At 55.9% G+C, this 16,752-nt stretch overlaps 1 protein-coding gene across 3 annotated transcripts in view; it reads left to right on the top strand.

The window, feature by feature from the left end:
* The window catches only part of VWA2 (von Willebrand factor A domain containing 2), a 45,297-nt gene that overhangs the window by 25,923 nt on the left and 2,622 nt on the right, over nt 1-16,752 (top strand). For 2 of the 3 annotated variants that reach the window (XM_078077088.1, XM_078077089.1), the window contains exons 6-13: nt 1,811-2,005; nt 5,634-5,767; nt 6,362-6,494; nt 8,863-8,918; nt 11,712-11,819; nt 12,938-13,510; nt 14,914-15,465; nt 16,028-16,153. In XM_078077088.1, coding sequence (XP_077933214.1) covers nt 1,811-2,005; nt 5,634-5,767; nt 6,362-6,494; nt 8,863-8,918; nt 11,712-11,819; nt 12,938-13,510; nt 14,914-15,465; nt 16,028-16,153 — 1,877 coding nt within the window. The remainder of the gene's footprint in view (nt 1-1,810; nt 2,006-5,633; nt 5,768-6,361; nt 6,495-8,862; nt 8,919-11,711; nt 11,820-12,937; nt 13,511-14,913; nt 15,466-16,027; nt 16,154-16,752) is intronic. The other variant, XM_078077090.1, reaches the window with a different exon arrangement.

Raw genomic sequence — 16,752 nt, 5'->3', positions numbered from 1 at the left:
TTGGTGTGCTCTGTTCCCCTTGGATAAGCCCCTTGCCCAAGCCAGGCTCTGCTCACTAGACCCAGGACTCGGCTGGTGGTGTTCCCCAGTGTCTTTGTTCACACCCTTTCCCCTGATTGGGGTGGCCTCTTCCTCTCCTAATCCATGGACCCACCAAGACCCCATGAGGCACTTTCCCTGCTGAGGAGCCTGTTCCTTACAGCTCTTCCCCACAGTGAAGCCCTCCTCAGAACTCTCATTAATTGTCATCCTTTGATTGATAATTATTATTTGCTGGTAGGTCCTGTTTCTTCAGCTAGACCAATAGTTTGTTGAGGGCTGGGGTCATGTTATGCTTCCTGGTCTCCCTCTCACTATCTTCCCTTTAGAGAGTCCACAGTAAACACCAGTGGGCTGAAAACTGGCTTTCTAATTGATGCAGATGCTGATATATAGTAGACAAAGAGTCTTCATTCTGGGAGCTATCCACTCTTGTGACATTTATTAACTTAATGGAGCTCCACAGAGAGAATTGCCCTTTAAGAGCTCACTTAGGACAGAAAGCAGTAAAAGTAAAGAATATTCTGGGCCTGGTCCATAAATCCTTCCAAGCACACTCCTCCTCGCTCTTCTTCCCTCACCTCTCTGCTGAATGGAGAGGTCTTTGAGGACCGAGAGGAAGAAGGAACCACTAAATGAAAGGAGCCTAGAGGGATCTCTGGGGAGCCGCTTGGAGGAGAACAGAGCAGGAGAGATGCCCGGGCAGGAGGGCCACGTCGGGCTTGCATGAGAACGGAGCGTTTTCAGCGTTGCGTTTCAAAAGTGTACACACATTCACACGTGCACACACACAGAGATTGGCCGTGCCTCCCGTCACTTGGATGTTTGCACATTAGAAGAACCACCGTAGGGCCCTCTGCGAGGCAGGCATTGCCTTCACTGACGCTCAGTGTGATCTGAGAATAATTGTGCACCCCCAAATCTACAGTCTGTGATTAGCACTTCAGAACGACGATCTAACGGTTTTCTCCGTGTGTACAGTTAATATCCGCCGTGATTCCATCAGCCTCAACGCTGTTTTTCATGTCGGTGTTGCCTCCCACTGAAAGGTTTGGCCTAAAACCCATTGTAGGGAATCGCCATTTTCTGCCCACTTGACTCTGAGAGCCGGCAGTTCTCCCCCACCCACCGCCCCAGGATGTGAGCGTCCTACTGTAAGATTTCACTCCAAGCTCAGCGGACCGTCCCTCTAACGAGGCTGTGGTGAGGTGGGACCGCTGTAACGTCCCCTGATCTGGAAGTCGTCCATCAGTTCAGCCTTGCAGCACCCAACCCTGAGCTGGAAAGCGAGCCAGGAAGGCCTGATCACAGACGTGAGCCCCCTCAGGCCCTCCGATCACTCTTACAGATGCACACGGTGTTCTTCAGCTCAGTGACCTGCTCCCCTCCATCCCGCCCCCCCCCCCCCCCGCCGTAACAAGAAGGGAATGATACAGATAGGGGGAGGCGGGAGGTGGGTGTTAGAGACGCACACAATGAGGGTTGTCAGCCCTGAGCTGTCACCGGAGGCGGGGGGGTAGGGTGGGCGCGGGAAGACAGTCAAAAGACGTGCCCAGAGAATGACACTATCACGTAACACAACAGAAGTGTGCGGGGTGAGCCTTCAGTCCACGGGAAAAGTGCATTTCTACTCTCCAGTGTGGTTCAGGGAGTGAGAAAGTGCACGTCCCGTGCTGGAATTGTCACTTGGGGCCTCTGCTGGGAGAGCGCGGCTGTCACGTCCGTGGGTGACTGACGCCCAGCCTTGTTTTCTCCTTCCCTGTGAGCTCAGAGGAGGGCGCACAGACACAGGCCTCGCCCTGAAATACCTTCTGCGCAAGGGGTTCCCCGGGGGCAGAAATGCCTCCGTGCCCCAGATCCTGGTCGTCGCCACTGACGGGCGGTCCCAAGGGCAGGTGGTGCTGCCCGCCGAGCAGCTGAAGGAAAGAGGCGTCACCATATTTGCCGTCGGGGTCCGGTTTCCGAGGTAAGAGCCCGGGTGGCGCTGGGTCGCCCTGCAGACGGTGGAGACTCTTCACAGCCACGGGGCGGGAGGGGATCTGGCCAAACCACCCTGGTCCTTCCCGGGCTCTGTCTTTTCCTCACTCTGTACATCGGGCCGGAGCGCAGGGAGCTCGAGTCTGAGAGTGCGCGTTGTCTCTAGTCCGAGTACCGGCTTGTCAGCGCCAGAAACCTGACTCAGATTCTCGGGGGCGGAAATGGAAAGCCACGGACTCCTCTAATTGTACTGGGTGGGTCGGGGGGGGTCCCCTGGGGCGAGCAGGAGCCAGGGCCTTGAACGCCGTGAAGACCCTTTCTGTCCTCCGCGCGCACCTGCCGTTCCCTCAGCCTGGCCCCCAGAGCGACCTGGAACCGTGGCTGCGGGCAGCGCCCGGCTCCACCCCGGAGAGAAAAGACTCCCGTTTGCCGATTCCAGCTGAATAATCCAAGAAAGGCTCCTCATTAGCTTGAGTCACAGACCCGCTCCTGAGGCCAGGAGAGTGGGGGGCTGTGACGGGCTGCTCCTCTCTCCAGACACTGGGAGGTGCTCTCCACGGGTCCTCACTGCTCCCAACCTTAAAATTGGAGGTGCCTCTGTGGGCCCCTCGTTGTCGTGGGTATTGAGTGAAATGACTCTGGTCCTGGTACTGTGCCCGCACACAGAAATCTCTTTATTAACTTTAGTACATTCTTGATTCTCTCAGTCAATAGATATGCCAGACGCTATTCTAAGTTCTCGGGATGCAGAGAGAGTACCAGGTGCCTGCCCTTCACGGAGTTTCCATTCTAGGAAAGGAACTAGATGATAGACGAGTGAATAAACAAGTAATGTCCTTTCAGGTGGAAATAAAGTGCAAAAGAGAAAAAGTAAGGGAGGAGGTTAACAGAGTGATGGGCATTAGCGAGCCCCGCTATTTTAGAGGAGTTGACTTCTGAGCCAGAAACTTGAGTGAAAGGAGTAGCAAGCCTTCCAGACAGCAGGGAAAAGAACAGGCTAGGCAGGCGGGTGGCAAGCACAAAGGCCCTGAGGCAGTAGCTAGCTTAGTGTGTCCGCCAGGGAGTGTCTGGAAGGCGCAAACAAGGGGTGGATTACAAGAAATGGGGCAGAAGAGGTAGGTGGGAGTCAGGTCTAGAGACTCTGTGGGTCAGAGTCAAGACTTGAGAGTTTATTGCGAGTAGATTGGGAAGTCTTTCGATGACTTCGAGCTGGGAAATGACATGTATCGGCTTACTGTTTTACAAGATGACACTACCTGCCAGGTAGAGAAGAGAGGTGGAAGGAGAAGCAATTTTGGGGGACGTGGGGCATCGAGTCAGGCAGTCTTTGGAGCTGCTCACACAAGAGGTAACGGTGGCGTGTAGTGGGGAAGCACTGGGAGCCGCTGAGGAATGGTCGGACCAAGGGTCTGTTCTGAAGGCAGAGCCTCGGAGTGGCCGCTGAATGGAACGTGGAAGGAAGAGTCAAGGATTTGGGGTTGAGCCCCACAGGGAGAGGGGGTGTTGTTTCCTGAGATGGGGAGGACTGGGGAAGAATCAGGGAAGCAGAGTTCTGTTTCAGACCCAAGTTTGAGGTGCAGATGGGACAAAAGCTGAGTCAGCAGCTGGATGTTGGAGTCCGGGGCACAAGAGAGAGGATAGACAGAGACTTTGTACTTGAGGATGGCATTTATCGCCTGAGGATCGCCTAGGGGGTGAGTGCAGAGAGGGAAGACCCCCACGGACCAACATGTGCAGTACCAAGGGGACATTCCGGGCCACGTCCTGGTGGTGCTGACGGTCGTCACCACTGTCACCATGCTGTTGTCTGTTACTGGTGGCGAGACCGCCTTACCATGGGCTCTTTGTGTGTCCTCACACGTGAGGAGATAAACCCGGTGAGAGAGGAGATGAGGGTGTTGCTTCCTGGCTCACCTACCCCGCCCCCCCCCCCCCCACGGTGCTGAATAGACTACCGTGCACATCACAGTTGCCCAGTTTGTTGGTGAGCTGGAGCCTCCCAGACGGTGGAAATCCGTGGCCAGTTCTGGGCTTTCTTCTCTAGCTGCTAGTGGGAGCAGTGCTTCTCAGACCATCTCTGGCGGGGGTCCAGTTTGCCTTGCTTTGTGTGTTAATCCATCGTGGCCTGAGACTTTAGAGAAATACAATACAAATGAACTACTAGGAAAGTAAAATAAAAAACAAAGACCCTGAGCTCAAATGTTGACTATTTGATTCAAGCAGACCGAAAAGGACTCCGTCAAGTTGCTGGACAGCTAGGTTCTGAGTGTTCATTCTCAGTGTCTGTGCTTGTCTGGTTCTGAAACAGTATGGGGGCCTACACCGGCCCACACACCATGAGTACCCCTCACTTCGAGGACTCGAGAAGCCCTGGGCCAGGAGAGGGGACATTGCTCAGCCACAGGAACCGTCTGAGGAAGCCCATTGGGTTTCCAGGCCCTCCTGACTCCTCTCACTCAACTGCTGGTCAAAGGCCGGGTCACTGTTGACCAGTGGTTCTCAAAGTGTGTTTCCTGGACCAGCGGCATCAGCAAGTGAGAACATGTTAGGAACATACACGATCGGGCCCTACCCCGTTGAATCCAGAACTCTGGGGCGAGGTGCCTCCATCGGCAGTTTATCTGGCCCTCAGTGATTCTGATGCCCCCAAAGTTTGAGAGCCACTGCTGTGGGCAGGGTGAGGCTCTGTGTGGGATCAAAAACCTGCCTCTTTCCTCCCGGTAGTATTCATTGAGCCCCTTCCCTGATGGTTCTCAGCTCTGGCTTTTGTGAAAATGTGCTGCTGGGCTGGGAGAGCGGCCCTCTGAACGCCCCCCCCCCCCCATGCGTGCCAGGTGCTGTCCTCATCCTGGAGGGAAGGTCTGGCTTCCGTGGCTTCAGAGGAGAACGGGGAGTTTTACATAAGTGAATTTTAGAGATAAATGAAGTTCCGGCCACAATGCCAAACCTTGGTTTGTTTGGATGAATTTCTGATGGGCAAGATTCTAAACGCATTACTGACTACCCTGTCTCCTCAGAAAGCTTTCTCAGCGTCATTTCACGCTTTCTTCACGGCCCAGGTTATCATGCCACTCGCCATTTCTGTCCTGGGCCCTAAGAGCAGTGCCCTCTGGCTCTCAAAGTGTGCTGGCTCCTTCCTCCACACAGCCTCACGTTGCTGGCCTTTGAGTTCGTACGTCCCATCTCTCATTCTTCAGGATTTTTCTCTGTCACAAGCTGGCCTTGTTTGTTCTCGTCTTGCCACCACGCACAACCACCTTCCTTCATTTCCTTTCTGGTTATACTTTTCTCATCGGCTCTGGGTGACGCGGCCAGACCACTACATCCGTGAGGACCGTGTCTCCAGTAAGAGCTGCTGGATCTGAGGGGGAGGCTTTCCTCTGAGGGAGCTGGTGAACTCTGGCAGGCACACGTTAGGACCCATGCTTGAGCATCCTCGGGGTCTTGCTCTGCTTCACTTCTGGACCGTAGCTGCAGCCTGGCTGGACTCTGGAGCGGTGGGGTCGTGCTGCTGTCTGCAAGGAGCCCATGGTGCAGGGTGTATGGTGTAGGGTGGGCGGGAGGGCGGGGGGTGGGCAAGGAGCGGCTCTCACTTCTCCGCTGGGGCCTGGGGACAGGTGGGAGGAGCTGCACACACTGGCCAGCGAGCCGAAGGAGCAGCACGTGCTCACGGCCGAGCAGGCAGAGGATGCCACCAACGGTCTGTTAAGTACCCTCAGCAAGGCTGCTGTCTGCACCGTTGCCTCTCCAGGTAAGGCCTTCCAGGCTGGGAAGGAGGGGTCTTGCCCTCGGTGCAAGTGGGGTGGGGACAGTTCCCCGAGGCCGGAGGTCAAGAGGCTCCCCAGGAAGGTGGAAGGCAAGAGGAATGGGGTCTAGCAGCTTGGGCGCCGGGGTGCTCTGCTCTCCCAACCTCTCTGTGTCAGGTCCTGTGGGCTTTCTCAGCTGGGAACCCTGAGCTTGTGTCTGGGGGGTAGAGGGGCCCAGGTTTGGGACCCAGATCTAGGGGTCCCCTGCGCCTCTCCCCTTCTCAGGGGGAAGAGGCAGTCAGCTCCCCAACATGGTCAGCTTCAGCTGGGGTGAGGTTTCTGCATTCCTGGTTGTCATCGTCAGGGTCTACCCAGGAGCATGTTATGTAAAAGGAACACACATGTGCAAGGATGTAAAAGCTGTGTGCGGAGGAAATGCTCAGAGCCCGGCTGCCTGGCCAGTGCTGAGCAGGGGCCCTGCCCCAGTGTGCTCTGCCCTGCAAGAGGCAGAGGGTGGCCAGGGTTGAGGGTGATGGAACCATGGCTGGGGGGAGGAGGCACAACCCTGTCTTCTCCATCGGTGTGCCCTGCGGACACAGACTGCAAGGTCCAGCCTCACCCCTGTGAGCGCAAGACGCTAGAGACGGTCAGGGAGCTTGTCGGCAGTGCCCCGTGCTGGAGAGGATCGCGGGGGACCGAAGCCGTGCTGGCGGCGCTCTGTCCCTTCTCCAGGTTTGTCCTCGTGGTCTGGGGTCAGAGCCGGGGGGCATGTCTGGGTGGAGATGGAGGCTCACATGCTGCAGGGAGAACAGCTGTTTGGGGTCTTGGCCACGGAGTGTGACAGGGATCAGACCTGGGAGGGAGACAGGGACAGAGTTGTGGGGTCACAGGGAGGGTCACAGCTACACAGTGGCAGAGTTTTGTAGACACACTGCCCAGGTGCCCGTAGTGAGCGAGGGTGACAGGGTCACAGTTGTTCTGGAAGGCTCATAGATGAGGCAAAGCCAGTCTTTATGGGGCTGTGGTCTGGACTTGGGATAGTGGTCTGGTAATTTGGTTCCTCTGAATAGTAGTTTCCATATTTACGGGGCTGAGCGAGGCAGAAGGCTTAAGGTGTTTGTTGAATTCCAGTTGGGGAGGCCATGGGGGAATGCAGTGTTCATCAGAGCTGAGCTCAGGCATTCTAGAGTCAGCCATTTTCTCGAATGGTCAGCCATTTTCTCGAAAATTCCTGGACTGTCCCTTGGCCCTTTATCCAGACTTCCTGCAGGACAGCAGGTCAGCAACTGGTGATCCCATCCTCTTGCCTTTCCTGGAGAGCCAGGGGTAACGTTTGAACCAGCTGCATCTTTGCCCCTCGGCCTGCTCTCGGTGATGAGCTCAGGAGACACAGCAAAGAAATGGATTGGCTGAGAAGCCATGAGCCATCATGCTGGGCTGATGGGGAGTCCAAAGACTGTCTTGGCAGGGAAGGGCCGTGCCCTGCACATGGGGCAGAGGAAATAGAGCTGTGTCAGAGGCCACTAGAGGCCCTCTTCAGAACCCAAGCTTTCAAGTGAAAGGAGGCAGTTTGTTTCCGACTGAACATGTTCCGAGTGCCCGCTCTGAGTCAAGCAACGTGCAGTGAGGAGACAGGTACCGACGCTTCCCCCAGGAAGCTCAGGGGCCAGAAGGGGCGTTGGACAAGAAGACCAGTGACCACCGTCAGGTGTCTCAGGTGCCAGGATGGGGCCTGTCCTCCCTGGGACATCATGGAGAAGGGGCTGCTTGAACCGTCTTGAAAGATGGGGGAACCCAGTGGCACCAGGCAGAGGCGTTTAGAGTTGGGAGCCCCAGGAGAGGCTGATGGGTAAGGTACACTTCATGGCTTTGTGCTCAGATTCTGGAGTCAGGCTGCTGAACTTCTGATTCCAACATGGCCACTAATGAGCTGGGACCCTCCCACCACCTCCTTCTACATTTGAAAGGGAGCTAATAATAGTACCTACCCCATAGGGCTGTGGAGAGCAAGCAGAGAATTAATAGGTAGTGTGCACTAATAGTCAGGCTTCTGGAATGATGCCTACTTATACTAAGCTCTTCATCAATTCCCTCATTCAAGAAACACTCACTGAGGGCCTCCTCTGTGCCCAGCACGGTCCCAGGTCCTGGGGAATCGGCCTGAATTCCTCAGAAACAAATCTGCCCTCATGAGCTGATACTCCAGGGGCAGGAGGCAGCAGTAAATACAATGAATGCCTAAAACAAACTGTTGGGTAGTGCTAAGAGCTACAGAGAAGAATGGAATGAAGGGATGGGTCAGGGTGGGGGTGGGGAGGTGGTGGTTGGGAGCAGGGTTGCAATTTTAAATAGAGTGGGCAAGGAAGGCCTTGCACAGAGTCCAGACCTGAGGGAGCCCAGGAGGGAGCCATGTGCACATCCAGGCAAAGTCCTGTGGCCAGTCTCTGCTCCAACAACGTCGATTCCCCGTGCAGGACTGGGAGGGGTCCACAGAGCTTTCTGGGCTAGGACTTGCAGTTTTATGAAGTCACTAGGAGTAGATGTGGACAGGGAGAAGATTTCTCTTTAATGAGCTGGCAGCTTGGCAAACTCCTGATTGCAGCAACTCCTTGAGTTTTGTAATTGACTTGGCTTTTATCCCCAGTGGATGTTTTGCTCCAGGGAAGACTCTGCCCTAGAGGTGAGCCTAATTAGCCTGCCCCAGTGGTGGGCAGCCTGGGGGAGTCACACAGCCAGAATCCACTTGCCTAATTCCCACTATTTCCTGCCCTCCCCCACCCCTGCATGGTGCTAGCCCCGGAAAGTAACTCAGAATAGAAAGCTCTTCTCATAGTTTATAGAATTTTGAGCACAGATTATTTCCAAATTCTGACATGATAGTCAATTTACATTTTTTAAAACTGTTCCTGGGTAGTTTGAAACATTCCCCGCTCTGTGTGCAGCTGAAAGCTGGGGTAGAATCAAAGAAAACAAGGTGGTCTTTCTTGACCCCTATCTGCATAGGAATCTTATATTAGCTTTTAGCGTCTCAAATAACCTTCCAGGTTTCCGCATTCCTGTTAAACTTTTGATCTCTACCATTTGCTCCCTTGGGTTATAGCTGGAAGAGAGTGTTCCTAACCCACTCTGCCACGTGCTACAGGACCACCTGCCCAGGTACAGTCTGCCTCTTGGATCCTCTAGCTCTTTCTGGGCCCTGGGACTCAGCTGGCTTCTAAAGGGGCGTCTGCACTCCTGGGGCAGAGGGCGGAGTGGGAACCAGCTCTGGGGCGGAGAGACAGGCATTTCAGGGGCAGAGAAGCATGCCCCTACTGCACTCATTCCTCCTTTGCTCAGTATTTTTCACTAAGAACAGAGTGAAGACTTTGGAATCGCCTTCCCTAACCAGCGCCCCTTGCATTGACAAGAGGCAGAGAAGAGCGCGCATTGAGCACCAGCTTCGCAGATAGAAAGCCTCACATCCAGCACCAAACTCTGGGCCACTTAAGCCTCAGTTTCCTCCTCTATAAAACAGGGATAATGGTTGTCTCATGCCTGAAATCCCCATTTCCCTGCTCTGTATGATAGGGGGTATCATAAATGGGATCCTAGTGAAGATTCAGTAGGTAATGCCCACAGAAGTGCTTCATCAGCTACGAAGTCCCAAGCAAACAGGTGGACTTATGAATACCATTAGGCATCATTCAGCCTGTTCCCCAGTGGGCCTCCCTGCTCCTCACCTGGGGGTCCAGTGCATCCCACTGACCCGGGAGCAGAGAAATTACACTCAAGTGTGTTGGCATCAGTCCTTTATGGATTTGCTTCTCCTGATGAGGCAAGGAGCACATCTCCTGGGAGCAGAGCCAGTGGTCCTTCCTACCATGGGTCTGGTGATCTCCTTGGCATCCTGTTTTAAAGTTCCCACATTGCTGGCTTCTGAAACACAGGAGACACTGAAAGTTGGGTTGTTTCTGCTCAGCAGTTAAAGTTTGAGCACCTAAGGCTTTGGAACCACAGTGACCTGGGTCTGAGTCCCAGCTCTACCCCTTCCCAGCTATATGATCTTCACGTGACTTCTAGTCCTTGAGCTTCAGTCCCCCGTCCGAGATGAGGGGGCCTTTACAGGACGCACCTCATTGGGCAGTGAAATGAGATCATGCATGTGTGGTGCTTAGCACAGTCCCTAGCACAGAAGAGCTGCTCAGTTAAAGGCCGGTGTTGGTAGGGCGCCTGGGTGGCTCAGTTGGTTAAGCAACTGCCTTCGGCTCAGGTCATGATCCTGGAGTCCCGGGATCGAGTCCCACATCGGGCTCCCTGCTCAGCAGGGAGTCTGCTTCTCCCTCTGACCCTCCCCCTCTCATGCTCTCTCTCTCTCTCATTCTCTCTCTCAAATAAATAAATAAAATCTTTAAAAAAAAAAAAAAAAAGGCCGGTGTTGGTGCTGTTATCGAGCCCCCCCGGTTGTTTCCATGATACACCAGCGGACAGAACAGCAGGCCTGGATGCTCAGTGAGCCTCAATAATTTCTACCTTCAAAAACTTTAATTTCAGTGATGTGACCACCAAGTAGTATATCAACATTTTTATGTACAAAGGACAGAAAATTGCCACTTCCAGTGGTAACCACACTCAGCTACTTAGTAAGCCCTTTGAATGTAAGACACATGAGTTCACGAAGATCCCGTCTGTTCTCTGTAACTCTGGGAGGGAGGTCATGTGGTATTACCTGCATCTTAGAGGAACCGATACAGAGCTCAGAGATTGACCAGAAGGGATCACAGATAGGTCACTTCAGATGTGGGCTGTGGTTCCCTGGGTAAAATAGCTCCTTTGAAAGAGACATTGCCCGAGATTTGGACCTCACATCCAAAAACACATACTGTCTTCACCTGTTACGGAGTGTTGGCTTCATGCCAGGCTTTGTGCTGAGACTTTCCGTGGATTAGCTCATGCAATCCACCGTGGAACAAGTTCTCATCATCCCTTTTTAGTGGAGGATACTGGGGCTTGCTGCGGCTAATTAAGGTGCCCAAGGGAGTGAAGGAGGCCACATTCGTTGGCTCCAGGAGCCAAAGGCTCCCTCTTTGCTGTGTTGGCCTGCAGAGGCCGTTAGGAACCACCACGGAGAACTTGAGGAATGGCACCTTGCACACCGCGGTGTTCCCGGAGTCTCACGACATCTGTGCGGTCACTGTGACGCCACTGAGATCCTCATCCTTAGCGAGCCCGGGTCCGACACCAGTTCAGTGTCACGGCCCCCACCTCCAGGGCTCCTTGGCAGGCGGGGGTGGTGATGAAGTCACGTCATGCAGTTTCCCGGGGCTGCCATAACAAAGTACCACAGACTGGGGGCTTAAACAACAGAAATTTACTTTCTCACGGTTGTGGGGGCTGAGAGTCCAAGATCAAGGTGTCAGCAGGTTCTGTTTCTTCTGAACCTCTCTGCTCAGCTTGTCGAAGGCCGTCCGCTCCTTGCGTCCTCACGTGGCCTGCCTTCTGTGCACCTCACTGGGGTCTCTTCCTCTTCTTATAAGTCAGACTGGATTAGGGCCCATCCTATGACCTCATTTAGCCTTAATGAACTCTTTAAAGTCCTTCTCTCCAAATGCGGTCACATTCCAAGGTACTGAGGGTTAGGACTGATACATAGGGATTTGGAGGGATGCAGTTCAGATCATAACAGCCCAGGGGCCATTGGCACATCCCCTGTGAGCCTATAGTTCACGCAGGGCCTGATAGAGCCCACCACGGCGTGTCCTTTGCACCCCCAGCCAGCCCCTCCTTTGTGCACCTCACTCGCTTTCCGTCCCCTTTGCCACAGGTGTGTGGCTAGGTCCCTAGTGGTCCTGGGGGAAAGAGGGAGCTGGGCCCTGGTGGGGCGGGGGGGCCTGCCGGACTCAGACCTCTGGCCAAACCCCTTCATGAGTCTGAGCTGATGTGCTAGGCTGTTAATGGGCATCTCTCTGATAGGCGCTTGTGACTCGCGGCCCTGCCAGAATGGAGGCACGTGTGTTCCAGAAGGACGGGACAGTTACCACTGCTTCTGCCCGCCGGCCTTTGGAGGGGAGGCTAACTGCGGTACGTACGCACGGGACTTCTAAGATGGACCGCTGGGGAGCAGTGGAGCCTGGGCTCCCCCATCCACCTCCCGCCCCGCTAGCTGCTAGGTAGAAATGGGCCCTTGAGTTTCAGAGCCACCTACTTCGCCAGCACACCACTGATCTGATGTTTCGTGTGGAATGGCCTCTGAGTGCTCCGTGAGTAAGTGACTCCGGGGGGTTGGGCTGCCCTGGGTAGGACAGTGGCTCTTGGCTTACTGGCTTTAGAGTGGGTCACTGCTCCACCTCGGAGTGTTGCTGGGCCCAGTTATAGGCTGACCCCAGTCCGACTCTGAGACCTGGTTCTGGGCAGAGTCTCGTCTCCCCTCTCATAGGAAAAGGAGCAAGGGGCCTAAACCCTTTTTTGTTTTGAAGGTATGAAATGAAGCACTGGGTGTTATATGCAAACAATGGATCACGGAACACTACATCAAAAAAATTTTTTTAAAAATTAAAAAAAAAGGTATGAGATGAAGATTATAATAGGGTTTACCCTGTAGGGTTGAGGAGAGTTTTAAATAAGGTAGATGTAAAGCACTTTGTAACGATGCTTGACACATAGGAGCTTGTTAAACAATAACTTTTTAATATATATATATATTCATTATAAAAAATTTTTAAGTAATTACCTAAAAAAATCTAGTGCTGGGTCAACTGGAGATGTATATTGGAGAACCAAAACTTGACCCCCCACCTCACAAGCTACACACAAACCAATTTCAGTTGGATCATAGATCTAAATATAAAAGGCAAAGCAGTGAAGCTTCTGGAAGGAAACAAAGGAGCATATCTTCATGATTTGAGGTAGACACAGATTTCTCAAACAGGACACAAGAAGCGTAAGGGAAGAAAGTTCTAGGTTACATTTTAATTTTTAAAAAGTGGTCAGATGGAGACCCGGAGGGAGAGCCGTGTCTGGTCCCGTCTAACTCCGTGCGGTGCTCCCCAGCCCCTGCTGCCTCAGCGTCTCTGGCCTGTCTCCCTCCTGGGAGGGAGGTTTCTCCTGCCTGGTAGGGTGGCTGGGCGTCTCGGGTGGGACGGTGACCTGCACGCTCCCGGTGGCCATAGCGTGACCAAGGGCCGCTGTGATCCTGGCAGCCCCCAAGCTGAGCCTGGAGTGCAGGGTCGACGTCCTCTTCCTTCTGGCCAGCTCAGCGGGCACCACCCCGGAGGGCTTCCTGCGGGCCAAGGCCTTCGTGAAGCGGTTCCTGCAGGCGTCGCTGAGCGAGGACTCCCGGGCCCGCGTGGGTGTGGCCTGGTACAGCGGGGAGCTGGCCCTGGCGGTGCCCGTGGGCGAGTACCGGGACGTGCCGGCCCTGCTCGGGAGCCTCGACGGCCTTCCCTTCGGCGGCGGCGCCACCCTGACGGGCCATGCCCTGCGGCAGGCGGCGGACCGCGGCTTTGGGAGCGCCGCCAGGACGGGCCAGGACCGTCTGCGCAGAGTGGTGGTCCTGCTCACCGAGTCACCGTCCCAGGACGAGGTGGCCGGCCCCGCACGTCACGCGAGGGCCCGAGAGCTGCTCCTGCTGGGAGTGGGCACCGAGGCCGTGCGGGCGGAGCTGGAGGAGATCACCGGCAGCCCGAAGCGCGTCCTGGTCCACGCCGGCCCGCAGGACCTGTTCCACCGAATCCCTGAGCTGCGGCGGAAGCTGTGCAGCCGGCCGCGGCCAGGTGAGGTCCCGGTGCTCCGCAGTAGTGGGGTTCCTCTTGTAAGAGGTTAACGGGGTACATTTGTCAGAATTAATGAGCCCGTACCGATACATCATTATTTACTAAGGTCCATATGCCTAGTTCAGAGTTCCTTAGTTTTACTTAGAGACCAAGGATTTTTGGTTTTGTTCCAAGGATTCTGTCTGGGACCCTACCTTACAGGTAGTCATCATGTCTTCTTAGGCTCCTCTCGGTTGCCAGATGCTCAGAGATTCCTTGGGCTGGAGTGGGTTTTTATTTATTTTTTCTTTAAGATTTTATTTGACAGCACAGCAAGGGGAGTGGCAGGCAGGGGGAGAGCAGGGAGGCCGATGCAAGGCTCCATCCCAGGACCCTGGGATCCTGACCTGAGCCAAAGGCAGACACTTAACTGACTGAGCCACCCAGGCGCCCTGGAGCGGTTTTTAAAAACCAGTGAATCCGATCCACTTACTCCATGCCTAAACCTTCTCTCCGGCTCCCCTCTGCCGTGGAATAAAACCCGAACTCCTTCCACTGGCTTCTGAGAGCTCCCTGTGGCTGGTGCCTCAGACTTCTCTACAGCCCCTGCGCAGGGTGAAGGTGGGGGGAGCAGCCACTCAGGCCCCCTCCCTGCCTTCGACGTGCCGCCCAGCCCCCAGCTTACACTTACTCCTCAGAGACCCTGACCCCTTCTCCCAGTCTACTTCGTTGTTGCTCCTGCCGGTCCGTCTCCTGGTACCCTGCTCCCCCCACCCCCCATGCCTGCTCACGGTATTTGTGACTCTGCGCAGGTTTCATGGCTGTCTCCCCACAGACCGTCAGCCCAGTGAGGGGAGGCATGGACCCACTTTGTCCACTTGGTGTAACTAGCACCTGGATTATAGTGCATGGCGCATGGCAGGTGCTCAGTAATGGGATGGATGAGGGTATAGGCGAAGTTCTGTCACACAGGGTCCCCAGAGCTCAGTGGCTTACAGATGGTAGGCGTTCATTTCTCTCACAGTTCAGAGGTGAGTGGCCTCAGCCCACAGGGTGGCTTGGCTACCTTGTGGTTCCACCTCTAGGTCCAAGGTCACAGTTTCTCAGCCAGCAGGAAGTGGGGAGAAGGGAAGTAGAAGGCAGGTAGCTTCCTTTTGAGGACAGGTTTTGGAAACTATACAGTTTCCAACCACATCCAATCAGAACTTAGACACGTGGCCACACCTATCTGCCAGGGAGTCTGGGAATGTGGTCTAGCCTGGCATTCACGTGTCCTAATATTTTAGGAGAGGGTGGAGGGTGGCTATTGCAGGGGACAGGCTGGTTGGCCCAACCCAGAGCGGTCCCTCTTTTGCTGGCCTGGTCCAGAGGAGGGGCTCTGCTGGGCAGAGCCTGCCCCAGGGCTCAGCTGCGGGTGCCCACAGGCTGCCAGGCACAGTCACTGGACCTGCTCTTCGTGTTGGATGCCTCGGCCTCGGTGGGGCCTCAGAACTTCGCCCAGATGCAGAGCTTCGTGAGAAGCCTCACGCTGCAGTTTGACGTGAACCCGGACGTGACACAGGTCGGCCTGGTGGTGTACGGCAGCCGGGTCCAGACAGCCTTCAGGCTGGACACCCATCTCACCCGTGCCGCGGTGCTGCGGGCCACAAGCCAGGCCCCCTACCTGGGCGGGGTGGGCTCGGCGGGCACAGCCTTGCTGCACGTCTATGACAAAGTGATGACTGTCCAGAGGGGCGCCCGGCCTGGTGTCCCCAAGGCCGTGGTGCTGCTCACAGGCGGGATGGGGGTGGAGGACGCAACTGTCCCTATCCAGAAGCTGAGGAACAACGGCGTCTCCGCGTTGGTGGTGGGCGTGGGGCCTGTCCTGAGGGAGGCGCTGCGGAGGCTCGCGGGTCCCCGGGACTCCCTGATCCACGTGGCAAGCTACGCAGACCTGAGGTACCAGCAGGATGAGCTCCTCGAGTGGATATGTGCAGGTGAGTGGGGGAGTCCCCGCCCTTCAGTGTCCCCTTCCGGGGGGTGGGGCGGGGGGGGGAGACTCAGCCTGAACCCTCAGGTACATCGTTGCAAGGATGGTCAAACTTGAGAATTTTTGCTCCTCATTTGAACAGAAGGCCTCATTCAGATACTTACAGATTCCCCCAGGAATCTAAGGACCCGGGTTAACACTGACCTGTGTAGTGAACGACAGCGCCAGGAACACACGCAGCCAGGCCAGCCTGACCCCAAGGCATCCTTTTGCCAGTGACCTCCTTTCTGCCTTTTTAAAAGTGTATTCGTCCCAGTAAACACTGCTGTGTGCACAGCACATCTGAGAGGGAGAGAGTCTCTGTATGCAGTAGGAGAGCTGGGTGGACGGTGGGTCTCTGACCTAGCCAAGCAGTATGGGCCCCCAACCGTGTGCTGACCTCCAACCTGCTGCTTAAGGGCCCACGGAAACACCGACATGTGTGGCCTCACCTCTGTCCTGGGCTTCCTGAGAGGAGGGGGCCCTGGGGCTGACCCCGCTGGGCCTGCTGGGCACGTTCTCCCCTGTAGAAGCCAAGCGGCCGGTCAGCCTGTGCAAGCCCAGCCCGTGCCTGCACGACGGCACCTGCGTCCTGCAGAACGGGAGCTACCGCTGCGAGTGCCGGGACGGCTGGCAGGGCCCCCACTGTGGGAACCGTAAGTGGGGCGCTGGCTCCGCCTGTGGGAGCTGGGGGTGGGGGCGGAGCTTGAGACCGCGGAGCCCTAGGGACTCAGCTGGACGCAGGGTCGAGGGCGCTTGCTCAGCGGAAGGCCTCCTGCGGTGGTTGGTTGGTTCCAGCAGGAAACGTGGTGGGCGCCGCCTGCACCCCGGGCGCCTTTCTGGGTGCAGGGAACATAGCGGTGAACAGACGGGGAGAAGCTCCGCCCTCCTGAAGCTCCCACGCGGGGGCGGCAGACGGGCAGCGACCGAGCACAGCTTGTAGCCTGCCGGCGCTAGGCATCGTGGAGAACAGTAGCAGCAGCTGGGAGAGGAGGGTGTCCAGGAAGGCCTGGGTTGGGAGCGCGGTGGAGGCAGAGGGCTGGAAGGCAGGACGCGGGCGGGGAGGCAGGGAGGTGGGTAGAGGGTGGTGGAGGCTGGTAGGAGTTCGTTTTTGAGCGTTCCTCTGTGCTCGGTGAAATGGGAGGAACGGCCACCAGCCGAGGGAGGACGGGAGGAGGTGCTGGTGGTTCGAGCAGAGAGGAGTCACGGCCCGGGAGAGACGGGGTCTGAACGGGACAGTCGTGCTGGGCAGCAT

The sequence above is a fragment of the Halichoerus grypus genome, chromosome 7 (genome assembly GCF_964656455.1).
Source record: "Halichoerus grypus chromosome 7, mHalGry1.hap1.1, whole genome shotgun sequence".
In the NCBI taxonomy this organism is placed as follows: Eukaryota; Metazoa; Chordata; class Mammalia; order Carnivora; family Phocidae; genus Halichoerus; species Halichoerus grypus.
The sequence above is the reverse complement of the archived record's forward strand: the minus strand, read 5'-3'. Positions and strand labels throughout refer to the sequence as shown.